This window comes from Myodes glareolus, chromosome 12 (assembly GCF_982192425.1).
Source record: "Myodes glareolus chromosome 12, mMyoGla1.1, whole genome shotgun sequence".
Classification (NCBI taxonomy): domain Eukaryota; kingdom Metazoa; phylum Chordata; class Mammalia; order Rodentia; family Cricetidae; genus Myodes; species Myodes glareolus.
In genome coordinates this window covers 15,522,321-15,549,817 of record NC_142037.1, presented here as the reverse complement: position 1 = coordinate 15,549,817, position 27,497 = coordinate 15,522,321, and the positions used below count along the sequence as shown (strand labels likewise).

At 40.4% G+C, this 27,497-nt stretch overlaps 1 protein-coding gene across 2 annotated transcripts; it reads left to right on the top strand.

Moving 5' to 3' along the window:
- LOC148120146 (granzyme G-like) lies at positions 1-3,070 on the top strand. 2 transcript variants are annotated; one of them, XM_087912014.1, is made up of 6 exons: positions 1-159; positions 1,220-1,370; positions 1,822-1,957; positions 2,162-2,227; positions 2,330-2,422; positions 2,811-3,070. In XM_087912014.1, the coding sequence occupies exons 1-6, from the start codon at positions 105-107 to the stop codon at positions 2,952-2,954; spliced, it is 645 nt and encodes a 214-aa protein (XP_087768140.1). In that variant the 5' UTR covers positions 1-104; the 3' UTR covers positions 2,955-3,070. The 2 variants fall into 2 exon arrangements, with proteins under 2 accessions (XP_087768140.1, XP_087768139.1); XM_087912013.1 differs by having other exon boundaries at positions 2,162-2,422.
- Positions 3,071-27,497: the final 24,427 nt, after the last annotated feature.

Genomic DNA, 27,497 nt, shown 5'->3' with positions numbered 1-27,497 from the left:
GCCCAGGTTTTAAAGGCCTGTGAGGTCACTGAGCGCTCACCTCCTTCATCCTTCAAGGGCTGTGTCCACTCTGCCCTCCTCCACCTGAGAGCCTTCCTGGGAAGATGGCAGCAGTCCTGATTCTCCTGACCTTTCTTCTGCTGCTTGGAGCTGGTGCAGGTGAGTGAACACCCCTGTTCCGGAGGTGCCATCCCATAATACCTCTGTGGAGTTTCGGATCAGCTCTAGTCTGGAACTTCCTGCACTGAACCAGGAACTTTCTGAACCTTAGGTCCCAGAGTAACCCAGACCTGGAATCCTGTCACTGGCTAGATCCTCAACAAGGTCTGAAGAAGAGCGGTGCCCTCAGAGGTTATGGAGAGCACTAACTTCTCCCTGCTCTGTCCCCTAGAGAGTGGAACATCCCAAAAAAGAGGTGTAGCAGAGAATGCAAAGTTACTAAATGTATGCAATTAACTCTAACAGAGCTCAGACCCAGGACAGCTTCTATAACCAGTCAACAACGATGTAAGGAATCTGTTGAAGAAGAATAATGAATAATCAGCATTATTTATTAATCTCCACCCTCAGGCTACTAAGTCTAGAGGCATAGAGTGACAAGATGCCTGTTCTGTACACTCCATTTTCTTTGCCATCTAGTTTTGCTTGGCCCTCTACTTCTTTCTGCAGGTCCCCAGCTACTGCCATTATACCATCTGAATTCTACAGTATCCCATAGGCTCTGATTCCCTTGAGCTCTGAGCCATCAGTCCTTCAGCTAAGTAAAAATCATTCTTCCATGCAGCTAACCCATTTACTGAGAACCTAGGATATGATGGACACCAGAACAGGAGAATTTTAGAAAATCCCTCTCTAAAGACCATGGGGTAAAAGGTGACAAAATTAGCCGAAATCAAGACAGCAGATGCGTCTGGAGACCCATTACCCGAGAAAGATTAACATGAGCCACCCAGCATCCCCTTGGCCTCTAGCTTCATGAAGATAGAAGTTTGTCCCTCCATGTATTTGTAAAGCATGGGGTGGATGACAAGTCTTACCCACCCCTTCTCAGAACAGGGCACTGACGCTTCAGACTCAGCAAAGATCAATCTACGTGCAAAGAATTCTGTTCACAACAGTCTTGGGGAACTGTAGATCTCACCCCATCATCCCACCCTAAATCTTCCCTCCTAGCTCATCTGTTGCTCCCAGACACCTCATATTCTTGCCTTTCTTTCAGAAGAGATCATCGGGGGCCATGAGGTCAAGCCCCACTCCCGCCCCTACATGGCATTTATTGCATTTGTGGATGTTGATGGCAGAAGTCATAGATGCGGAGGCTTCCTGGTAAAAGACAACTTCGTGCTGACAGCTGCTCACTGCAGGGGAAGGTGAGGAGAAGGAGCTAGGCCATGTTTTCTGAGACACCAAGACAAGTTTCTCCTTTCTGCTTGTAGCTGCTCCTTTTAGAACTCACTAGAGGACAGGGCTGTGACAATGGAAGTCTGTCATTAGGGAAACTTTGAGGTCAAAGGGTGAGAGTCCAAAGGCAGCAGCACAGTTGAGTTGAAAGCAGCTACACTGGTCAGACTACAGCAGTGACCAAGGTTGAAAGTACACCTTAAGAGTCAATGTCAAATGTATAATGTTTTCTAGAAACCAGAGGAAGCCTTCTGGAACCACTATCCTCTCAAAACAAAGAGCAGTAGTTCACACCCTGAGGCCCTTCTGTCTCCTCAGTCCCCTCAGCTAGAGCCCCACCCTGCCCACCCAGCCTCTTACAGCTCCTGGACTGTGTCCTCTCTCACTCCACATCTCCCATCTGCACTCTGCTCTCTACAGGTCAATGAAAGTCACTCTAGGAGCCCACGATATCAGTATCCAGGAGGAGACCCAGCAGATCATCCCTGTTGCAGAAGCCTTCCCACATCCAGCCTATAATCCTCAGGATAGCTCCAGTGACATCATGCTCTTAAAGGTTAGACTTGCCACCCCACCCACACACCTCTACCCATACCCTACTCAACCACCACTCCTGGTGCCTGTGTTCTGCTTGCTGCAGGGCTTGCCCCTTCCATTTTGCTCTCATCTTGTTCCCTCCCTCCCTGCTATCTTTTCTTTCAAAATGTCCCAGGCCAGCAGGTTCCTGGCTGAGCTGCTCTCTCCTGCTTCTTTCCCGCAGCTGGAAAGGAAGGCCAAGAGGACTAACGCCGTGAGGCCTCTCAGGCTGCCCAGGGCCAACACCCAGGTGAAGGTTGGGAATGTGTGCTACCTGACTGGCTGGGGGAAAAAGTCTCTTCAGGACACTAAAAGAAATACCCTCCTACAAGAGGCTGTATTGATCATCCAGGATGACCAGAAATGCAAACAACTCTTCTGCCGCTATTCCAAAACCATGCAGATTTGTGCTGGAGACCCGAAAAAAGTACAGGCTCCTTTCAAGGTTTGTTCAAGCATCTGACAGACAAAATGTAGGGAGAGAGGAACCTGGGAGAGGGCTATTTATGATAATGGCCAAACCCTCAAGCATCAGCTCATAGAAGGGACATCCCAAAAGCAGGTTTGAGTCCCTCTGTGGGTTAGCAAGAGAGAAAGATGGGGAAACATCCGCCATCCCAAAGCAGCACACATTGTTCCTGAGTGTCCCTGAGGACTTTGGAGGAAACCTTGGATTGAACTAGAAGGAAAAGTGGGGCCACCCTGGAGCTGTGGTACAGAGGGAGTTTAAAAACCTGTCCTGGCCCTGACCTAACTGCTAGCCTTCCCAGGAGGAGGTCGGGAGAGCAGAGTCAGGGGAACGATGCTCAGTTCTTCCTTTGCCTGTCTAACAGGGCGACTCTGGGGGACCCCTCATATGCAACAACAGAGCTTATGGAGTTTTATCCTATGGAAAGAACCAGACCATCTCTTCAGGAATCTTCACTAAGGTTGTATCCTTCCTGCCATGGATCAAAAGAAGCATGAAGCCCCTCTAACAGGCGGTTGAAACCTGCTGTGTCTGACTAGCTTGTCCGGACACAGGCGAGACCCACATGGAGTTGGTAGCAAAGGCTGAAAACTCATAATAAATTGATCTGCACAGTGAATACAACTGAAGTCCTGTACTATTTGAACTACTCGTGTGCACTTCAATGGTCCAGGTAGCAGTCTAATGTCAGTTCTGGGCTTTTCTTCCTCCTTCTTCCCCAGCCCCTCCCCTAACTGGAACTTCAGGCTAGATAATTCCCACATATTTATCACTCAGGCATACATGGTGGTGGTTAGGGGGTTGTTTTTAATTTTTGGCATAGGAACTCCAGGCTGGCCTGGAGTTTGTTTTGTAGACAAGCCTGACCTTAACTCACCGAGGTCTACCTGCCTCTGCTTCCCCAGGGCTGGGATTAAAGATTTGTGCCATGACATCCAACCATACACCTATTTTACTACCCAGCTGTCCAAGACTGACTTTCTTACAATACAAACAAGAGTCTACAGCACCACTTAGGTGTCGTACACTCAGTCCTTTCTTTTCACCCTTATCTCTCCAGAAATGAATCTCCAGAGGCCCAGAAAATCCTTAACATCTCTTGGTCACCTTCATTAAACCCCAACATTTGCTAGTGAATCGACAAAGCAATAGGATGAAGGGAGATTTGACTCTGGGAATTCTGAAGGTCAGGGGTCATGCTACTGGATAAATTTCCTGTTCCAAGACCTCCCACCTCTGGGGCACCTCGATTCTGTGGTTTTTTTCCTTTGAATTTGTTTGCTGAGAGAGAGAGAGAGAGAGAGAGAGAGAGAGAGAGAGAGAGAGAGAAGTTCCTGTTCCAAGACCTCCCACCTCTGGGGGACCTCGATTCTGTGTTTTCTTTTCCTTTGGATTTGTTTGCTGAGAGAGAAAGAGAGAAAGAGAGAGAGAGAGAGAGAGAGAGAGAGAGAGAGAGAGAGAGAGAGAGAGAAGTTTAGTGGGTAGGGAGATGGGGAAGACCTAGGAAGAGTTGAGAGAGGGGAAAGAATATGAAACTATGAAAAAAGGGAAAAATATGGTAGGAAAAATTAAAGGAATTAGCAATGATACAATAAACTTTTATAATTAAAATATAAATGTATTTATTATTAAGAATAATAACAGGAAGCATATGAAAACTGCTCTTTCTCCTTTCTTCCACTAAGCCCTGGAAATGAAATTTCGACCCTTGAGATGTGGACAATGGTAAAAGGGTATTGTGAGGAAACTGCTGGGAGCGTCTTTCTCCTGTGTGGAGATGAACTAGTTTCCAGCCTAGTCTAGTCTCTGTCTAGAAACTTATGGAACAAAGAAACACAAACATGGTGTCTATGAAAGAAGCTGCTGCTGTTGTTACTCCTCCTCCTCTTCCTTCTTGTCCTCCTCCTCGTCCCCCTCCTCCTCCTTCTCCTCCTCCTCCTTCTTTTTCTTCTTCATACAGCAGTTATCCTATGATTAATAGTGAAGACAGCACACTATTCTAAGGTTTAAGGCCAGTTACTGCACTATTTGCAAACTGTATGCATGTGTTTGACATTGTCACACTTTTCTTCTGCAAATATTGACTTCTGATTCTTGTCTTCAGTCCAAATTAATATTTAAATCTTATTTCTCATTATAACATAAATAAATGTATTTTTGGAAGTTTTCTAATGACTTTTGGAACTTTCCTGCTATATTAGCTTAGTGTGTTAGCTTACACAGGAGATGAACTTTAGCTTTTCTCTCTCCCTCCCTCCCTCTCTCTCTTTTTCTCTGTGTTTCTCTTTCTCTCTTCCTTCTATTGATAATAGATTTTTTCCTTCCCATAATATAACTTGATTATAGTTTCACTTCTTTCTACTCCTTCTCCCCCTTTCACTCCTATATAGATCCATTCCCTTTCTATCTCTTGTTATAACATAAACAGACATTTAAGGGATTATAATATAAGATAAATAAAAACTAATGCATCAGAATTGAACAATACAAATGGAAAGTAAAGAGTCCAAGGAAAGGTACAAAAATCAGGGACCCACTCATTGGAACACTCAGGAATCTGCTGCAGGAGGACATGACGATGATTGAGCAAGGCATTGATTTGTGAGCACAACAGAATGTCATTAGGAGTCATTTTATTGCTACATTTTACTTTTGTGTTTTTTGTTTGTTTAGATCAGTAGTATTTGGTTTTACCCTAGGTCCCTGAGCTATCTATTCTCAGGTTCTAGGCCATCCAAGTAGTGTCAGGTGTGGTTCCCAACTCGGGGAGTGGGCCTTAAGTCAAATCAGATTATTTGTTGGTTATTCCAACAAGCTTTGTGCCACCATAGAGACAGGACAAAGAGCATTGTAGATAAAGGGTTTGTGGTTGGGTTGGTGTTTATGTTTGGTAGAATGCAGAGTACCTTACTGTACTAAAGATTCTAGAATTTAGGGGTGAAGGCTCTATGTCTACACCAGCTTGCCTTCTTCATATTCAGTGAGTTGAGTAGGGACCTTGCTGTCAGCTTGTGGTGAGCAATCTATAGTCTGGGCAACAGCCTGGGTTGCTTGGGGGTTCCCATGGGACTCTTTAGCCAGCAACTCAGTAAGATACAACCCAGCCCTGGTACTGGAAGCTTCACTTTATGACAAGAGATGTCAAGTTAGGGATCTGTTTCCCCATTTGAGGAACCTGCCTGACTCCATTTTGAAGGCAGGAGCCATTATGCTGTATTGTTTAAAATGTTTCCATTTACTGTAAGAGCTGAGTTACTGTTTTTAAGGCTGTTTCCTGGGGCCTGACCTGTCCCAATCTATAACTTTGACTTGTTTTTGAGAACACCCTAACCCTCCCTGATCTTCCATAATCAAAAGGTGACCACATTGTGTCTTTTGATTTTTTTGAGAATTTTGAGAGTTTTTTGTACTTCTTAATTGCTCTTTTGTATCTCTTCTGGAATCCTTCTTTGCAACTACTCGTGATTTTACTTCTTAAAAAGGTCCCAAGAAAAGGACTGTTCTCTTTAACCTGATTTAGGAGACACTTACTAGCCAGTTTTTGGGTACACCCCAATAAAAATCAAGTTTGCTTCAAATTTAACTCAAAATTATGGTAGTGGACTTATTCTTGCATGGTAGAATTAACACTACTTGGTGATTTCATTTAGATCAATTTCATATATGTATATATTTTAGGAATCTTCTATTGTATTAGGTTTCCACACTAAATGTGGACCCTGAAATGGTCCTTAATTTTAACTGTCACTCCCCATATTTACTCCCTGGTCCTACTCTCTCTCCCCACTTGATACTATTTTTCCAGCCCCCTCATTCATTCATAACTAACTATTCTATTTCCTCTTTCTAACAATATCTATCTGTGTCCCATCCCGTCCCTTACTCTATACCTAACCTCTGTGTTTCTGTAATCGTAACTTGGCTATCATTGACATAAGAGCTAATATACACATGTAAGTTAACACATACCATGTGTATCTTTCTGTGTCTAGGTTACCTCACTCAGGATGATTTTTTTTCTAGTTCCACCTATTTACCTGAGAATTTCATTTTTTAACATCTCAATAATACTTCCTTATGAAAATGTACCAATTTTCTTTATTCTTTCTTCTGTTGAAGGATATCAAGGCTCTTTCCAGTTTCTGGACACCATGAATAAAGTAGCAAAAAACATGGCCGAGTCAGTATCACTGTGGTAGGGTGGATCATTCTTTGAGTATATGCTCAAGAATGATACAGCTGGATCTTGATGGTAGATCAATTCCCACCTTCCTGAGGAACCACCACACTGATGTCCATAGTGACTGTAAAAGTTTGCACTCCCACAAGCAATGGACAAGTGTTCCCCTAAATCCACATCCTTGATAACATGAGGGGTTATAAGCCTGCTTAAACTGATTGTCTGATCTTGATTTAGCTTTAGTAAGTGATATGTACCTAGAAAAATTTTCATTTCTTTAAATTTCCAATGTTGTGGAGTACAGGTTTGTGAAGTATGACCTAATGATTGTCTGCATTTCCTCAGTGTTGTTGTGTTTCCTTTTCATTTTTAATTTTATTAATTTAGATATTCTTTCTCTACATTTTAATTCAGTTGGATAAGGGTTTGTTGATCTTATTTATTTTCTTAACAAACCAAACTTTTTTTCATTGATTTTTTTGTTGTTGTTGTTTCTGTTCTATTAATTTTAGTCTTCAGTTTGGTTATTTCTTGTCATTTACTCCTTTGGGTATGATTTCTTCTTTTTGTTCTAGAGATTTCAGGCACACTATAAAGTTATTAAAATCTCTCCACTTATTATATCTCTCCATTTTCTTTTAAATGAAGGTATTTAGTGCTATGAATTTGTCTCTTACAACTGCCATCATTGTGTCCCATAAGTTTGGTTATGCTGTGTATTCATTGTCACTCAATTCTATGAAGTCTGAGTCTCTTTACTTCTGTCTTGACCTATTTTTCATTCAGTAGTGAGGCTTACAGTTTGCATGAGTTTTTAAGCCTTCTGTTGGTGTTGATATCCAGCTTTCGTCCATGGTGACTGGGTATGATGCAGGGTGCTATTTCAGTTTTCTTATAGCCATTGAGACTTACATTGTATACAAGTATGTAGTCAATTTCGGAGAAAGTTGCATGAGGTGCAGAAAAAAAAGATACATTCGTTTGTGTTTGAATGAAATGTTCTGTAGATGTCTGTTAGGTTCCTTTGGTTTATAACTTCTGTTTGCTCCAGCATTTCTCTGTTTAGTTTTTGTCTGAGTGACCCGACTACTGGTGAGAGTGGGATATTGAGGTCTCCCACCATCAGTGTGTGAGTGTTGATATGTGGTTTAAGCTGTAGCAGTGTTTCTTTTACAAACTTGGGTACCATTGTGCTTGACACATAAATATTAAGATTCGCAACGTTCTCTTTGTGAATTTTTACTTTGGTGAGTATGTAGTATACTTCCCTATCTCTTCTGATTAGTTTTGGATTGAAGTCTATTTTGTCAGATATTAAAATGTCTACACCAGCTTGCTTCTTAGGCCCATTTGTTTGGAATTTTTATTTATCCTTTTGCCCTGAGGTAATGTCTCTTATTGGTGTTAAAGTGTGTTTCTTAGAAGCTGTAGAAGAATGGATCCTGTTTTCACATCCATTTTGTTAGTCTGTATCTTTTAATTGAGGAATTGAGACCATTGATATTAAGAGATATCAATGAGCAGTGTTTGTTTATTACTATTATTTTGTTGTTGTGGTGGTGGTGGTATTTTATGTGTATGTTTCTCCTCTTTTGATCCCCTATCTGAGATTACTTATTTCCTGTGTTTTCTTGTATGTAATTAACCTCTTTATATTGGAATTGTCCTTCTAGTGCTTTCTGTAGGGCCAGGTTTGTATAAATAGATATTGCCTTACTTGACTTTAACATGGAATATTTTCTTTTCTCCATTTATTGTGTTTTAACGTTTTACTGGTTATAGTTGCCAGGGCTGGCATCTATGGTCTGTTAGAGTCTGTAGAACAGACCCATCTGTAGCCAGGTCCATCTGGCTTCTCGAGTCTCCATTGAGAAGTCAGGTGTAAATCTAATAGGTCTGCTTTTATATGTTAGTTGGTGTTTTTCCCTTGCAGCTTTTCTTTCTTTTTTTTTATTTATTAAAAATTTCCACCTCGTCCCTGCCTCCCTTTTCCCTCCCCCTTCCCACCCCCCCTCCCTCTCTAGTCTTAAGTGTAGTCAGGGTTTCCTGCCCCGTGGGAAGTCCAAGGTCCTCCTCCCTTCATCCAGGTCTATAAAGGTAAGCGTCCAAACAAACCAGGCTCCCACAAAGTCAGTCCATGCAGTAGAGTCAAAACCCAGTGCAGCTTTTAGTATTCTTTCTTGTCCCGTACAGTTAATATTTTGATTATTATGTTCCAAGGGGATCTTTTCTTTTCTGGTCCAGTGCTCTGTATGCTTCTTGTGCTTTGGTAGGCATCTCCTTCTTTAGTTAGGGACATTTTCTTTTATGATTTTGTGGAAAACATTTCTATGCCTTTGACCTGGGTATCTTCTCTTTCCTTTATTTCTATTATTCTTAGATTTGGTCTTTTCATGGTGTTGCAGATTTTCTGCATGTTTTGGTCCAGGAGTTTTTTAGGTTTAGAATTTTCTTTGACTAGTGTGTCCATTCTTCTATCATGTCTTCAATGCCTGAGGTTCTCTCTTCCATCTCTTATATTCTACAGGTGAGGTTTATCTCCAAGGTTTCTGTTCGAGTTTCTAAATTTTTCATTTCCAGATTCTACTACTTGAACTGTTTTATTCATTTCCTCTTCATGTTTGATTTTTTCAAAGATTTCTTTAATGGATTTGTTCACTTCCTTTATCAGGACCTCTATCGTATTTATAAAGGCTATTTTAAGGTCCTTCAATTGTGCGTTAGCCACGTTGCAGTACTCAGAGTCTGCCATGGTAGGGTCGTTGGGCTCTAGCAGAGATGTGCTGTCCTAGCCGTTATTGCTCACAATTTTATGGTGGCATTTAGGCATCTGGGTTTAGGAAGATTAAAATCTTAGGTGATGTTGGATTTTGTCTGTTTTGGGTGAGTGTCTTGTTCCTTGATTTCTGTTGCCCTCTGTGCTTGTTAGGAGGCTGTGATGACCGTGTGTTTCCTGTTAAAATCCTGATATAAGTGGGCACTGGGTTTCCAGGCCAAATGCGTTTCTAGGGTTGGGAGCTAACTTGTAGGAGTGGGAATAGCCTAGGAGGAGGGTGCTGAGGTCCACATAGAGGTAGAAAGCAGGGTGTTCCACCAGGATCTGCTTAGTCCCCTGGGAACTGGGGCAGAGATTGAGAAGAGGCCACAGCAGATCTGCTACAGAGCTGCAGTTGAGCCTTGGAGGAGTGGAAGGAGAGGGAAAGGAAGATCCGCAGTTAACCTTCCAGCTGGCTGGAGCGACCTGCAGCTTCCCAGGGTGTGCCTACTGCGGTAGGGGCTGGGATAAAGCAATGGGTGGAGGGAGGAGAAGTTAGAAGAGGAAGATCTGTGTGGTGATGGGTACAGAGGGGGAAGGGAGGCACCAGGATGTGGTCTGCACCGGAAATGAGCCTGGGAGGTTGGTTTTGGAGGAACTGATGGAGAGTTGAAGAGCTGCCGTTCCCTACCTGCGTCCCCTGCTGAAGTGGCTTCCGATTGATAAACTTTTTACAAAGAGAAAATTAGTAACAAACCGAGAACATGGCTACGAACAAACAAAATGCAATACATCGATTGATAGGGGAAAACAGGCAGAGTTATGCTTCACAGTAAACTGTCCCAAAAGTTCACGTGCCAACCAACCCGGTACACAGCCCCTGCAGCAGCAGGACACTGAGGAGTCAGATGTATTATAGAGATAAGCAGGTGGGCAGCAGTGGGAGCCGCGCCAGGGTCACTCAGCAGAATCACGGAGAGAGTCCCAGATGTAAGCCAGAGACCATGGCATAGTGAACGAGGGTTCTGCCACCAAAGGTAAGAGGGCAACTTGTAGGACAGCGTTGGACAGGTCAGTCCTACTCCTTATATCTGATAGCACAGACAGAGCAACTCTTGATGAGGCTGGTTTCTTACAACAGTTTCTAAGTAAACTGATACTCTCTCTCTCTCTCTCTATCCCTCTCCTCCCCAGCTGCACCCAGCCCCTCTCACTCCCCCCGGAGCTTTCTTGCTCCCCCCATAGTGATTGTGCATGTTATGTTTTAAATATGAAATAACCTTCCAAAAGTCTCCTTTTGAAGGTTTGGCCCCCAACTGGTGGTTCTTGGGAACTACAAGAGTGCTAACTTAATGGGTTGACTGTGGATGAGTTCTTACTGAATGGGCCATTAGGAAATGAGGCCTGATGGAAAGGAGGAAGTCAGTGGATTGTGACTCGAAGGGTAGGTCCACCTTGTTGTTAATCCTTTCCTATCTGGCCCCTGCTTCCTATCGTTCCATGTGCAGCTCTGTCCCATGTTGCCCACCCAGTATGAGCTCATCAATGGATCAACCCATTTGATAAAGTTAGGGCTCTCATGGTTTATTACAGTAATTAAAAACTAATGTATCACATGTGATGAAGTGGGGTGTGTGTGAGCAGATATCTGGGAGAGCATTGATCTTCATCTTAGCATTATCTAATTCCAAATTAGGATATGTATTAATGTTCTAATGGAGAAATAGGCACATTCATCTTAGGCATTGTGTAGCCTTTGCACATCTTTATTACCTTCCACTACAGAGAACTAGGGTTAATAATATTAACAGGCAAGTTATTTTTAAAGTACTAGAAAATATTTAGAAAATATTAAAGGTTCACTAGTCCATTCCAGTATTTGGGAGGTGAAAGGAAGAGGGCTGTGAAGTTCAAGGTTGTCCTCAGCTACATACAAAGTTCAAGGCCAGCCTGGGCAACATGACATCTGAAAGAATACTTAAAAAATTTTAAATTATATTTTCTAAAATAAAAAAATCAGCTCATTAACTCATTCGTTAATCAAATCTTTGATTAGCAGGAATATAACTATCATACTTAGGAAGCCATAGCAGTTGTATCTTCCTGAACAAGAAGACTTGAATGTGATTAAACCAGTCAACATGGCAGCATGGACTAGAGAAGAACTGATGAGCCCCCACCACTAGCTAAAAAGCTATTAGTGGTTGAAAGCATTTAGGGGTAAGAGTCAGTTTTCCTCAGTGGTATGCTATCTAGTAGCTGATGATGCTTTTGTGGGTGCCCCATGCCTAATTTTAGTGGGCAATGCCAATTGAACTTCTTGAGTAATTAAAAAAAAAAAGCATACATGAAGTTGAGAGGAGATGTGAAGGGAGGACCCAGAAAGAGCTTTTTGGTTTTGTTTGTTTGTTGGGTGGGTTGGTAGGTTGGTTTATGGTTTGACAAGACAAGGTTTCTCTGTATAACTCTAGCTGTTTTGGAACTCGCTTTGTAGAGCAAAGTACCCTGGAACTCAGAGATATCTACCTGATTCTGCCTTCTGAATATTGGGATTAAAGGCACGTGTCACCAACATCTGGTTCTAGATGAATATTTTTAAAGAGACCATAAAATTTAAAAAGTTTGAGTTCAAAAGACTGTGGAAATTTTAAAGTTTTACTGTTCTTTATATTCTTGATAAGTATGGGATCTTGGGGAAAATAAAAAAGTATACAGTTTAATATTGATGCAGGTGTATGTCAAATTGAAAATGAGTGTACATTATTAGTTGGTTTTGATCAACTTGACCATAAGATAGTATCATCTGGGAAGAGGGAACCTCAACTGAGGATTTGCCTCCATCATAAGGATTATGGGTGTGAACATGGGACATTTTTTTAAATTAATAATTGGTGAGGAAGGGCCCAAGGAATTGTGAGTGATGCCATTCATGGACAGGTGGTTCTGAGTTGTATATAAAATCATATTGAGCAATCCATGAAAAGTAAGCCAACATGGAAGCAATACTACCAAAACAACAATTTTGTCCTCTCTTCATACTGTCTTTTAGATTATGGTTTGACACATAATAGGCACAAATAGCTGCACTGGACAAATGTGTTTAACCTAAAATTGACAATTTTGTGGTAGCAATGTTTGGTTTTACTATGTGTTTGCTAGTTTAACATATGATTTGTAACAAAAATAAATGGCAAATTTTCATTGTTTTGCACATTATATACCATGATATAAACTTTTCTCATTCAGTATATTTGGTATTCTATATGTTTCTTGTAGCTTGATAGGCCTCTCCTTTGTAGATATGGGTAAATTTCTTCTATGATTCTATTGAAAATATATTCTGTGACTTTGACTTGGGTTTCTACTTCTTATATTCCTGTTGATCAAAGATTTGGTTTTTTAAAAGTTTTCAAACTCCTTCATTGTTTGTGCCTGGATAATTTTAGATTAACATTTTCTTTGTCCATGGTAACCATTTTTTTCTCTCAGGTCTTCAGTGGCTGAAATTCTTCCCTCCTTCTCTTAGATGGTAGAGGAAGGCTACCTCTGAACTTTCTCTTTGAATTACAGCTTTGCTTTCCAATTTTCCCTCAGTTTTTGCTTTCATTTTTGATTCTCTTTCCATGTGTAATTCTTGAGCTGTTTTCTTCATTTAATTCTATTGTTTGTTTGTGTTTTCACAGATTTTCTTTAGAGATTTAATCATTTCCACTTTCAAGACCTAACATTGTCATGAAGTCCATTCTGAAGTAGTTGTTTTATGCTTCAGCTACATTGCATGTTTCAGGGTATTCTATAATGTGGTTTCTGGGAGACATTTATTCTGGCTGTTATTGATTGTTTTATGGTGGAATCTAAGCATTTGGAAACGCTGTAATCCTGATATATGGCCTTGTCCTTGTTGGATATTTGTTGTGTTTCTTGGTTTCTGCTGCTATGTCTTGTCATTAGGAGAATGCAGAGGCTTGGATTTGCCTGGTAAGTAACGCTTCTGAGATCCTGCCCAGTGTGACAACAACTGTTCCAGATATAATGTGTGTCTTGCTGTTGTAAGCTGTAAATTGGACATAGAGATGGGCTAGAAGATGGGTGGGGTAAGAACATCAACAATAGGTAGGAAATCAGGGTGTGTCATCAGGATCTTCTGAGTGCTCTGTGAATGGGGGAAAATGAGAGGAAAGGCCACAGCAGGCTATCTGCTACAGAGCTGGGGTGAGACTGGGGTTGCATTTATAGAGGGGCACATTGAAACTCTGAAGGTAACCTACTTCCTCTGGCCTCCCTTCTCATTTCTTTTCTAGGTATATCTCTTTATTAGAAACCCTGAAGTATGGAAAGGCTGTAGCCCTCTGGTAAACTGTAATTTCATAGTATTAGGTAGACATGATTGAGATGCCACATTTTCTGGCATATTTAGCCCTATGTGAATACCTTGCATCAAAGGTGACATGCAACAATATAAAAAAAATAAAGTAAGAAGATCAAGACAATGGATCTCTTCATTATTTCTCTGGTTATCATATAAAATCAGTGTGACCCTTCATGAGGATCCACTGATGTCCTAGGGCTACAGTTTCTCCAATGAAATCCAGCAGTGGGAACGCCTACTTTTGTTTTTGCTTTGACCATTTGTATAATTTTCATCATCCAGATAAATACTGGAGAATATAGCTCAGACTCTGAAAAATCGAGAGATTCAAGGCAAATGATCAGAAATTAGGCTTCCTTGGATTCTCTGAGTTTGTACTCAGCTCCTCCTGTGGTTTTTGTCATTGTGTCGCTCAGAGCACAGTAGTACACAGCTGAGTCTGACTCTTTGACAGAGGCTTTCTGTAAGTGGAAGGAAGTGGATCCTTCATCATATGTAGCTTCAAAACCTCTGATGTTTCCCTTGTTGTTGGTTGTTGTAACTTTCAAAAACAGCTCTGGATCTTCTCCAGGATATTGGACATACCAGAAAAGAGTCGGGTACCTTGTGGTTGAATAAGTGCAGCTTATAAATAGGAAGTCATCTTCTGAGGGAGTCACTTGACCTTCTTTCTGGGTCACTGAGACTCCATGGCTTTTTTCTGGAGGAAGAAGAGAGTATCTGTGTCACATTAAGGACAAAACTCTAACATGATTAAAAAATTTTTGACATTATACATTAAACAGTAGCATCACAGTTCCTAAAACTGGGAAAGTGTTCATCATAGTAGTAAATTTCGAGGATGAGAGACTTCTGGGGTGTAAGCAAGAGACAGACCTTAAGTTTAAATTCTGTCCACCAGGGGAGGAGTTTCCTAACACAAGATAACTCTCAGTGTACATCAGATTCATAGGTTCACTATTTCATCTTTTATTGATGAGAAGAGTTGAGAATATTACTTAGGTGACACTAAAGATGAACACTTCTTCAGCTCTAGGAACTATGATGCTACTGCTTATTCTTGGTTAGTAAAGTGACTTAAAATTTGTGCTCTTTCTTCCATGCTGTCAGAAAAACAATTAAAAAATAATGGCATTTTGAATTTTGCAAGCAAATGGATGGAGCTATAAAACATCGTTTTGAGTGAGGTAACTCAGACCCAGAAAGACAATTATCACATGTATTCACTCATAAATGGTTTTTAAACATAAAACAAAGGAAACCAGCTCACAAATCACAATTACAGAGAGCATAGACAACAATGAGGACCCTAAGAGAGATATACATAGATATAATGTACATGGGAAGTAGAAAAAGACAAGATCTCCTGAGTAAAGTAGGAGTATGGGGATCTTGAGGGAGGGCTGAAGTAAGGAGGGGAGAGGCAGGGAGAAGAACAGAGAAAAATGCAGAGCTCAGTAAAAATCAGTAAAAAAAAAAAAAGAAAGAAAAGTAGATGAACCATGTATATATGTACAATATACATGTATAACATCTACATAAACTTAGTTAAAAAAAGAAATCATTCATTAGGCACATGTCACACATCAAGCAGCCCTTACCAATGTAAAGAACACTAACGATGGCTATTAACATATTCAATGTTGTCATTCTTAGGATTCTGACATACAAGTGTTGTAGTGGAGTACCAGATGATTTTTATGTTTGTGTCTTTACAATATGACAAGCTGAATGGCAAGGAGTAGATTTCAAAAATTTGTTTTATCTGCTTATTTTCCCTGAATCAAATTTGTTCAAAGAAACTGTGTGGGTCTAGAGTGATGGCTCAGCACCTAAAGCACTCACACAGGACCCCTGGTTTGATTCTTAGAACACTCATAGTGGCTCACCACCATTGGTAACTCCGGGAGATCTGACTTTCTTGTTTGACCTCCCTAGCAGCAAGCACACACATAGTACCTAAACAGAAATGTGGACAAAACACTCATGCGTGTGCTTTTTAACCTTTAAGCCCACTTCCAGTGACAGACCTCCTCCCTCACTTTCTCCAACAAGCACAGACCTCTTAACGCGTCCCAAGCTGTGCATCAACTGGAGACAAAGCCTGTTAATATACGCACCAATTAGGAAATTTTCCTTCAAATCACAATAATTTAAAGGTAAACCAGAATTCTTAGCTATATATTTCATCACTGAATCTTCAGTTACGTGGGAAAGTAATTTGTCTGAACTCAAAGCAGTAGGAATAGTATGCAGAAGACATAAACCAGCTCAAGCTACACAAAATTCCAGCATAGAGCATAAACACAAAGTGCTTCCCTAACCAAGTAGGTATTGGCATCTGGTAGCTACTAGGTGAGCAGAAATCTGTTTTCTTTAAAACCTTAAAGGATCCAGTCGGTCAGTCACAGCTCAGGGATGGGCAAACATGCAAGAGTGATGGAAAACATAAACTGTGTATGCAGATTTTCTTTTGATATTACAAAAAATGATAGAGGGAAAAGGGGTGAGTAAGGAAAAGCGGATCTGCTAAGAATTGGTGGAGAGATGAATTCAAGCAAAGTGCATGTATGAAATCTCAAAAAATTAATAAGAGATCAAACATTATCTTTCTGTTCATAATTGACTCATTTGAAACTTCACATCTATTTCTGGGCCTGTAGACATTTGCACTGCGATGTGGCTTCAAGTTTACAAATTTCAGAATGAGAATTTCTAAACTGTGGAAGATTGTAACAACTGTCCCAGATGCTATACAGCAGCATACAGGCCCATATATAAGCTCTCATCTTGTATTAATTCTCTAACAAAATGGATAGACACTAATTCTGATGTTTGCAGAGCTCCCAGAAACTACATAGATGGACATTGCATGTAACAGGAAAGACCTCATTCCTTTTGAAAATCAGAAGATCTGCAGTTGATTGAACCATTGAGTCATCTCTTCTGTTCTCTGAACATCATGTCTCATTAAAGCCTGTATAGAATAATAATTTGAGAGCAGAGAACACTGTGCAAATATATCTAACTGACAGTCCTCTGAAACTTGTGATCTTTGTCAGTTATTCAAATAACTTTTTTTCTCCTAGCCTACATCTGTTTCTTTCTGCCACATATTGGCCGTAGAAGCACTCCCTACCATACCATCACAACAATACTTCGCTAAGATGCAGAGAGTTCATATCCAGGGAAGAAAACACTGACAGAACAAAGACAATACACACAGAAACACAGTTATCCTGACCAGAGACACCAGCACAAAAATATAATCATGAATAGCCAAGACAATATGTCTCCACCAGAACCCAGTAACCATGCTACAACAGATCCTGAAAATGCAATACAACCTAACCACAAGACAATAGTATCAGAAATATATAATATGAACTTGATGAAGGTTCCTAAAGAGGATATGAAAAAAACCCTTAATGAAGTATTTGAAAAGATAGCAAGCAGTGGAATAATATGAAGAAAAAGTTCAAGGCTTGCAAGTAGAAAGAGAATTATTAAGGAAAACACAACTGAAATAAAACTGGAAATGTATAACTTAGGAAGTCAAGTCAAAATCTCAAAGATAAGCTACACCAAGAAAGCACAAAACATAGCAGAGGGAATCTCAGGTGTTACATCAAAGTAAACGAAAAGGACACTTGTGGGGGGGGGAGGTGTCCTTTATGGCAGCATGAATAAATTATGGATCTGATTCCATCATAAAGTGTGCATCTATGAGCAAGCCATGCTATCCATATCCAGGACACCAATAACCTCTGTAGCTCTGACTGGCTGGGGACTCACTATGTAGCCCATGCTACTCACAGACAGAGTTGGATCTCTGCTAGTTCCAGACAGCATGGACAAAATCTAAACTGGGGAATGCTGGGGTTAAATAATGCCATAAATCACATGGAACTAGCAGATGTCTACAGATTATTTCATCCAAACACTAAAGAACATATCTTCTGCTCAGAATATCAAGGCACATTCTTCAAAACTGATAGCATACTAGGACATAGGAAAAGTCTCAACAAATATTAAAAAACTTAAACAAAATTCTGTATTATATTTGACCACCATGGCTTTAACTGGCTATCAATAACAGCATGAACTATACAAAGTCATGAAAACAGAAAAACTCAGTACAAAATGAAGAATGGGTCAAAACCAAAATCAACTTAACACTAAAATATTTTTTGAATTGAGTAAAAATGAAAACACATCCTATCCAAACCTATGGAACACAATGAAGCTTGAAGAGGCACGTTCACAGCACTGAGTACCTGTCTGAAAAAAAAATAGAGTTCTCATATTTGTAACTTAGCAGCACATCTGAACTCTCTAGAAAATGGTTAATTAATACTCCAAAAGAATAGATGGAAAGAAGTAAACTGAGGGCTTAAATCACTGAACTAGAAACAACAAAAATAATTGCAAAAAATCAACAATAAGCAGAGTTGGTTCTTGAAGCCTGAAGAAAATCAGTAAGATTGAAGAATTACAAAGCTTTTGCAAAATCATCTAAGACAAAGACAGAAAATTTGTCTTAGACCAAGAAAGTGAAAGACTCGAATAATAAAAACTGACAATTAAGGGCAAAATTAAAGAGGAAATCAGAAGATTCAATAATCTCCCATGCACATTGATCAGTGGGATTAATGTAAAATGACTATTCTACCAATAGCAATTATTAATAAAAAGAATAAATCAACAATGTATATATTCTGAATTTTTGTGTTTTCATACAAAGTCGGAGATTTTTATTTCAATTTCTGTGAAGAATTGTATTAGAATTTTGATGGCGATTGTGTTGAATATATAGTATATACTGGAGAAAAGACAGCATCTTCAACAAATGGTGCCAGTACCACTGGATGGCTGCATGGACCAAGTACATAAATACAAGATATGATATCCTCAGTCTGACAGAAGAGAAAGTGAAGAAATAGTCTTGAACTCATTGGCACAGAGGAAGACTTTCTGAACAGAGCACTGATAGCAGAGGCATTAAGATCAATGATTAATAAATGGGACCTCATGAAGCTGAGAAACTTCTATATGGTAAAGGACATTATCATTTGGGCAAAGCAGCAGTCTATAGAGTGGGGGGATCTATTCTACCCCAATTAGTCATCTGATGGATGATTAATATCTAAAATATATAAATTAAAAGCCGAACATCAAGAAAACAAATAATTCAATTCAAACTTGGGATAGAGAACTAAGCACAGAATCCTCAAGAAAATGAAACAGAAATGGCTGAGAAACCTTTAAAGACATGTTCAACATCTTTAGCCACCAGGGAAATGCAAATTAAAAGTACTTTGAGATTTTATCTTATACCAGCCTGAATGGCCAGTATCAATAAAATAAAGCAAGTGCTGTCAATGATGTAGAGAAAGGGTGACAATCCTGTAGTCCCAGCACTGAGACGGGGAAGTGTTTATATAATTTATTGAAACTTTCATATATGCATAATAACATATTTTGGACATATTCACCCATGCCATCCTTCTCAACTTTCTTTTTTTAAAATATATATTATAATTCAGAGGGTTCAATTTGTGTTGCCAGTATAGGGACTGGAGTTGGGCCTCCACTGAGACATGGTTGACCAAAGGGGTTCCAATTCTTAAACTGACTCTCCCCAGAAGAGATCAACTGTCAACAGCTCCTCAGAAGCCCCGCCCCCAGAAAGGGGCGTTTGCGGGGGGGGGGGGGAGGGACGAGCTGTCTACTCAAGGTCCACGGGCTGCGCACGCGCGGGTGGGCAAGGGTTGTTGCAGGGGGAGTCAGGGAGGCCCCTGTTAAGCTTCTGGCTCCACCAGTGCCAGAGTCCCCTCTTCTCCCCAGCCGCCGCCAAGAAGTTGCCGCCTATCGTCCTTCTCCACCTAGGCGCGGAGGTGCTCAGACTTGGCCGCGGGTGAGCCCTTGGAGCCGAACGGTGAGGGCTCAACTTAGTTGAGGGAAGTCAGGGCGTGAGGAGCGGTCACAAGCATAGGCCTCTCAGACTTGGTTGCCCTCGGCCATGCCCGAGATGCAAGACCCGGGTCAGGCGAGAGCATCCATAGCCAGGGTTTGGCGTGGCCGCCGATCCCACCCTCCGTGGATCCGCGTTCTCCTGCTACCAACTTCAGTGGCTCCTGCTGGGACTTTGCTCTGAAGGACAGGGTCTCGGCGGGGACATCGCAGGAAAGAGCACTCTGGTACAGTGGATCAGTCAGGTAAACACTGCATGCCCTGGCAGTCTTAGGGCATTTTCCCACGCTTTCTCTGGGGAGGTGGTGTGGCTAATGTTCAGAAAACTGCATTCAGATCCTCAGCTGGGGCCCTAGTGCATACCCAGCTAGTTGCTGCTTTTGGTACATAGAACTCGCGGAATGCATGAAACAATGTAGAAAACCCTGTTTTCTTCTAGTTGAAAAACTGTTTACCCCCATTCCCACCCCATCTTGCCTCTGAAAGATTGAGTCACATTAAGTTTCTAGACCCTCTGTGAATTCAGGAATTCACAATGAAAATTGGATTTTAGTGTTCGGTCTTTGCTTTTCTACTCCGTACTGAAGCTATTTTGAGAGTTCATTGTTAAAGTGATGTATCTTTTTTAGCTTACTACCGTCGCTCCCTTATCATCCCCATTTATTTCCAGAAGTCGCTCATTCATGTTTTTAAACCATTCCATTTTCTGGGTCTGGAGAAGTGCTCCAGCTTTTGAAAGGTTGTCTGTAGAGGTGTTTCCATGAGCTAAGATGACCTGAGATAAATCGGTGTCATTTTGTACACTTTCATTTCTTGGGGATTTACAGACTGCATTAAACACGTGCCTTCTTAAGTTTTGAGTGCATTCAATTTCGTAGACTGGAGTTATGCTGTGATGATGATTCTGTTTTAATTCCCGAAGTGGATCTAGCTTAAGTATCCTTTCATTCATATTGAAACACAATGGTCATGTCATTTCATGTTAATTTCAGATGCATCTCTTTGGCATCTGTTAAAGTTGAAGTTTTCTTTGAAAAATACTGCAAATGATATTTTGATTTCTTTTCTTTTCTTTTTTATTTTTCCATTCAAAAATTTCCACTTCCTCCCCTTCTCCCATTCCCCTCTCATCCTCCCCCCCCATTCAGTCTTAAGAGAGGGCAAGGAACCCTGCCCTGTGGGGTGTCCAAGGGTCTCCCCCATCCATCCAGGCCCAGGAAAGTGTGCATCCAAATAGACTAGGATCCCAAAAAGCCAGTACATGCAGTAGAAACAAGTCCCAGTGCCTTTATCAATGGCTTCTCAGTCAGCCCCCATTGTCAGCCTCATTCCTAAGTCCGGTTTGATCACATGCTCATTCAGAGCTGGTCCAGCTGGATTTGGTGAGCTCCCATTAGAACAGGCACACTGCCTCAGTTGGTGGACCAACCCTTCGCGGTCCTGACTTCCTTGCTCGTCTTCTCCCTCCTTCTGCCTTAAAACTGGACCTTGGGAGCTCAGTCCATTGCTCTGAGGAGGGTCTCTGTCTCTACCTTCATCCGTGGCTGGACAAAGATTCTATGGTGGTATTTGAGATAATCATCAGTGTGATAGTAGGGCAAGGCCAGTTCAGGCAACCCTCTCCTCTGCTGTTCAAGGACCTAGCTGGGGACATCCATCTGTGGACACCTGGGATCCCCTCTAGAGCCAAGTCTCTTGCCAACCCTAAAATGGATCCCTTAATGTAGGTTACTTCTTCCCTGCTCCTATATCCGCCCTTCCTCCATCTCCTCTCTCCCACTCCCCCAAGCTCTTGCCAGTCCTTCCCTTCTCCCTTCCCTCTCCCCCTCTCCCCTTCCCACAACCTCAACCCCATCCCTTCCCGCACCACTATGCTTACAACTTTTGCCCTGCAATCTTGTTTGCTTCCAATTTCCAGGAGGATCTATACATATTTTTCTTTGGTTTCACCTTGTGATTTGGCTTCTCTGGGCTTGTGAACTATAGGCTTAATGACCTTGGTTTATGTCTAGAGTCCACAAATGAGTGAGTACATACCATATTCATATTTTTGGGTCTGGGTTATCTTACTCAGAATAGCGTTTTCTATTTCCACCCATTTGCATGCAAAATTCAAGATGTCATTGTTTTTACTGCTGAGTAGTCCTCTTTCTGTACTTTCTGTATTCATTCTTTCTGTATCCATTCTCTCATTGAGGGGCATTGTTTCCATGTTCTGGTTATTACAAATAATGCTGCTATGAACATAGTTGAACAAATGCTTATGTAGTATGACAGGGCATCTCTTGGGTATATTCTTAAGAGTGGTATTGCTGGATCCTGAGGTCGGTTGATTCCGAACTTCCTGAGAAACCGTCACACTGATTTCCAAAGTGGTTGCACAAGATTACATTCCCACCAACAATGGATGAGTGTCCTCCTAACTCCACATCCTCTCCAGCAAAGGCAATCATTGTTGTTTTTGATTTTAGCCATTCTGACAGGTATAAGATGGTATGTCAAAGTTGTTTTGATTTTCATTTTCTGATAGATAAGGAAGATGAACATGACCTTAAGTGTCTCTTGGCCATTTGAACTTCTTCTGTTGAGAATTCTCTGTTCAGTTCAGTACTCCATTTTTTAATTGGGTTAATTAGAATTTTAAAGTTAATTAAATTATATTTTTTTGATTTATTTATTTATTTTTTATTTATTAAGAATTTCTACCTCCTCCCCACCTCCCATTTCCCTACCTCTCCCCACACTCCCCATCCCCTTCTCTCTCCAGTCCTAATAGAGGGCAGGGTTCCCTACCCCGTGAGAAGTCCAAGGTTCTCCCCCCTCCATCCAGGTCTAGGAAGGTGAGCTTCCAAACAAACCAGGCTACCACAAAGCCAGTCCATGCAGTAGAATCAAGCCCCAGTGCCATTGTCCTTGGATTCTCAGTCAGCCCTCATTGACAGCCACATTCAGAGGGTCCAGTTTGATCACATGCTCCGTCATTTCCACTCCAGCTGGCCTAGGTGAGCTCCCATTAGATCAGTCCCATCGTCTCAGTGGGTGGACACACACCTCATGGTCCTGACATCCTTGCTCATGTTCTCCATCCTTCTGCTCCTCATTTGGACCTTGGGAGCTCAGTCCAGAGCTCCAATGTGGGTCTCGGTCTCTATCTCCATCCATCGCCAGATGAAAAGGTTCTATGGTGATATGCAAGATATTCATCAGTGTGGCTATGGGACAAGGCCAGTTCAGGCACCCTCTCCTCTGCTGCCCAAGGAACAAGCTGGGGACATCTCCTTGGACACCTGGGAACCCCTCTAGAGTCAAGTCTCTTGCCCACCCTAAATGGCTCCCTTAATTAAGATATTTATTTCTCTGCTCCCTTATGCACCCTTACTCCATCCTAATCATCCCTTTCCCCCAAGCTCTCCCAAATCCTCCCCTTCTCCCTTCTCCCTCCAATCTCCCCTTACACCCACCCCACCCCCATGCACCCAACTTTTACCTGGTATCTTGTCTACTTCCAGTATCTAGGAGGATAACTATATTATTTTCTTTGGGTTCACCTTCTTATTTAACTTCTCTAGGATCACGAAATATAGGCTCAATGTTCTTTAATTATGGCTAGAATCCACTTATGAGTGAGTACATACCATATTCCTCTTTTTGGTTCTGGGTTATCTCACTCAGTAAAGTGTTTTCTATTTCCATCCATTTGCATGCAAAATTCAAGATGTCATTGTTTTTTACCGCTAAGTAAAACTCTAAAGTGTATATGTTCCATACCTTCTTTAACCATTCTTCTATTGACGGGTACCTAGGTTGTTTCCAGGTTCTGGCTATTACAAATAGTGCTGCTATGAACATAGTTGAACAAATGCTTTTGTAGTATGATAGGGCATCTCTTGGGTTTATTCCCATGAGTGGAATTGCTGGGTCCTGAGGTAGGTTGACTCCCAGTGTCCCAAGAAACTGCCACACTGATTTCCACAGTGGCTGCACAAGTTTGCATTCCCACCAACAATGGATGAGTGTTCCCCTTTCCCACATCCTCTCCCGCATAGGCTCTCCTTTGTGTTTTTGATTTTAGCTATTCTGACAGGCATAACATAGTATCTCAAAGTTGTTTTGATTTGCATTTCCCTGATGACTAAGGAGGTTGAGCATGACCTCAAGTGTCTTTTGGCCATTCGATGTTCTTCTGTTGAGAATTCTCTGTTCAGTTCAATACCCCATTTTTTAATTGGTTTAATTAGAGTTTTAATGTCTAGTTTCTTGTGTTCTTTATGTATTTTGGAGATCAGATATTTGTTGGATGCGGGGTTGGTGAAGATCTTCTCCCAGTCAAGAAGGTAGCCTTTTTGTCTTAATGACAGTGTCCTTTGCTTTACAGAAGCTTCTCAGTTGCAGGAGGTTCCACTATTCAATGTTGCCCTTATTGTCTGTGCTACTGGGCTTATATGAAGGAAGTGGTCTCCTGTGCTCATGTGTTGCAGGCTTATTCCCACTTTCTCTTCTATCAGGTTCAGTGTGGTCGGATTTATACTGAGACGTTTAATCCATTTGGACTTGAGTTTTGTGCATGGTGATAGATAGGGATCTATTTTCATTCTTCTGCAGATTGACTTCCATTTATGCCAGCACCATTTATTGAAGATGCTTTCTTCCTTCCATTGTATAATTTTTGCTCCTTTATCAAAAATCAGGTGTTCATATGCTTGTGGATTAATATCCGGGTCTTCAATTCGATTTCATCGGTCAATGTCTCTGTCTTTATGCCAATACCAATCTCTTTTCATTACTGTAGCTCTGTAATAGAGTTTAAAGTCAGTTCAGAGATGGCAATGCTTCCGGAAATACCTTTATTGTATAGGATTTTTTTTTTGGCTATCCTGGGTTTTTTTGTTTTTCCATATAAAGTTGATTATTGTTCTCTCAAGGTCTGCAGAGAATTTTGTTGGGATTTTGATGGGGATTGCATTGCATCTATAGATTGCCTTTGGTAGAATTGCCATTTTTACAATGTTGATTCTACCAATCCAAGAGCAAGGGAGATCATTTCATTTTCTGGTGTCCTCTTCAGATTCTTTCTTCAAAGCCTTATAGTTCTTGTCAAATAGATCTTTCACTTCTTTGGTTAGAATTACTCCAAGATACTTTATGCTAATTGTGGCTATTGTGAAAGGTGATGTTTCTCTGATTTCCCTCTCTGATTCTCTATTCTTTGTGTATAAGAGGGCAACTGATATTTTTGAGTTGATCTTGTGTTCTGCCACATCACTGAAGGTATTTATCAACTGTAGGAGTTCTTTGGTAGCGTTTTTGGGGTCACAGATATACACTGTCATATCATCTACAAATAACGAAAGTTTGACTTCTTCCTTTCCAATTCAAATCCTCTTGATCTCCTTATGTTTTCTTATTGCTGTTGCTAGAACTTCAAACACCATGTTCAAGAGCCTTGTCTTGCTCCTGATTTTAGTGGAATGGCTTTGAGTTTCTCTCCATTTAATTTGATGTTAGCTGTTGGCTTCCTGTATATTGCTTTTATTATATTTAGGTATGGTCTTTGTATCCCTAATCTCTCCAAGACCTTTATCATAATGGGGTGTTATATTTCGTCAAATTCTGTTTCAGCATCTAATGAAATGATCATATGGTTTTTTCTTTCAGTTTATTTATATGATGAATTACATTGATAGATTTTTGTATGTTGAACCAGTCCTGCATCTCTTCGATGAAGCCTACTTGATCATAATGGATAATTTTTTCATGTGTTCTTGTATTTTATTGAGAACTTTTGCATCAATGTGCATGAGAAAGATTGGTCTGTAATTCTCTTTCTTGGTTGTGTCTTTTTGTGGTTTTGGTATCAAGCTAACTGTAGCTTCATAAGAAGAGTTTGGCCATGACTCTTTTGTTTCTATTATGTGAAACACATTAAGGAGTATAGGTATCAGCTCTTCTTGGAAGTTCTGGTAGATTTATGTATTAAAATCATCTGGTCCTGGACTTTTTTAGGTTAGGGTTTTTTTTATGACAGCTTCTATTTCCTCATGACTTATAAGTCTATTTAAATTCTTCCCCTGGTCTTGATTTAATTTTGCTATATAGTACTTATCTGAAAACAAGTCCATTTGTTTTACATTTTCCAACTTTGTGACATAGAGGCTTTTGTAGTAAGACCTAATGATTCTCTGAATTTCCTCAGTATCTGCTGTTATGTCCACCTTTTCATTTCTGATCTTGTTAATTTGCGTGTTCTCTCTCTGCCTTTTGATTAGTTTGGATAGGGGTTTGTCAATCTTACTGATTTTCTCAAAGAACTAGCTCTTTGTTTCATTGATTCTTTGGATTGTTTTCTGTGTTTCTACTTTGTTGATTTCAGCCCTCAGTTTGATTATTTTCAGACTTCTACTCCTCCTGGGTGTGTCTGCTTCTTTTTTTCTAGAGCTTTCAGCTGTGCTGTTAAGTCTCTAATGTGAGCTTTCTCCATTTTTCTTAATGTGGGCACTTACTGCTATGAACTTTCCTCTTAGCACTGCTTTTATAGTGTCCCATAGGTTTAGGTATATTGTGTCTTTATTTTTGTTGAATTCAATGAATACTTTAATTTCTTTCTTTCTTTCTTTTTTGACCCAGGGGTTGTTCAGTAGTTGACTGTTCAGTTTCCATGAGTTTGTAGGCTTTCTGGGGGTAGAATTGTTGTTAAATTCTAACTTTATTCTATAGTGATCCAATTAGACACAGGTAGTTACTAAAAATTTTTGTATCTGTGGGTGTTTGCTTTGTACCAAATATGTGACCAATTTTCGAGAAGTTTTCATGAGATGCTGAGAAGAAGGTATATTCTTTCCTATTTGGGTGGAATGTTATATAGATTTCTGTGAAGTCCATTTGATTCATTACCTCTTTTAGTTCTCTTCTTTCTCTGTTAAGTTTTTGTCTGGTTAACCTGTCCATTGGGAGAGAGGAGTGTTGAAATCTCCTACTATTAGTGTGTGGGGTTTGATGTATGCTTTGAGTTCTAGTAATGTTTCTTTTACATATGTAGGTGCTTTTATATTAGGGGCGTAGATATTTAGGTTTGAGACTTCATCCTGATGAATTGTTCCTTCTCCATCTCTTCTGATTGATTTTAGTTTGAAGTCAATCTTGTTAGATATTAGAATAGCCACACCCGCTTGTTTCTTAGGTCCATTTGATTGAAAAATCTTTTCCCAACCCTTTACTCTGAGGTAATGTCTGTCTTTATTGTTGACATGTGTTTCTTGTAAGCAGCAGAATGTTGGATCCTGTTTTCGTATCCATTCTCTTAGTCTGTGCCTTTTTATAGGTGAATTGAGTCATTGATATAAGTGATATTAATGACCAGTGGTTGTTAACTCTGGTTAGTATTTTTTTTTTTGTGGTGGTAGAGTTTGTGTGTTTCCTTTCTTTGAGTTGTGCTGGTGGAGGGTTGTTAGATGTTAATAACTATAATGTTAACTATTGTTGTTAAACAATATTAATAAAATTTATTTTATCAATAACATTAATAAAATCAATGAAATATTAATAAAATATTATTAATATTAACAAAATATTAATAAAATTAATAAACATAATAAAATTATGTTAACTATTGTTAAAGATGTTGCTAAATATTATGGGTGTTGTTGGCTTCCTTGGGTTGTGGTTTTCCTTCTAGTACTTTCTGTAAGGCTGAGTTTGAGGGTACTTATTGTTTAAATTTGTTTTTCTCATGGAATATCTTGTTTTCTCCATCAGTGGTGAAAGAAAACTTTTCTGG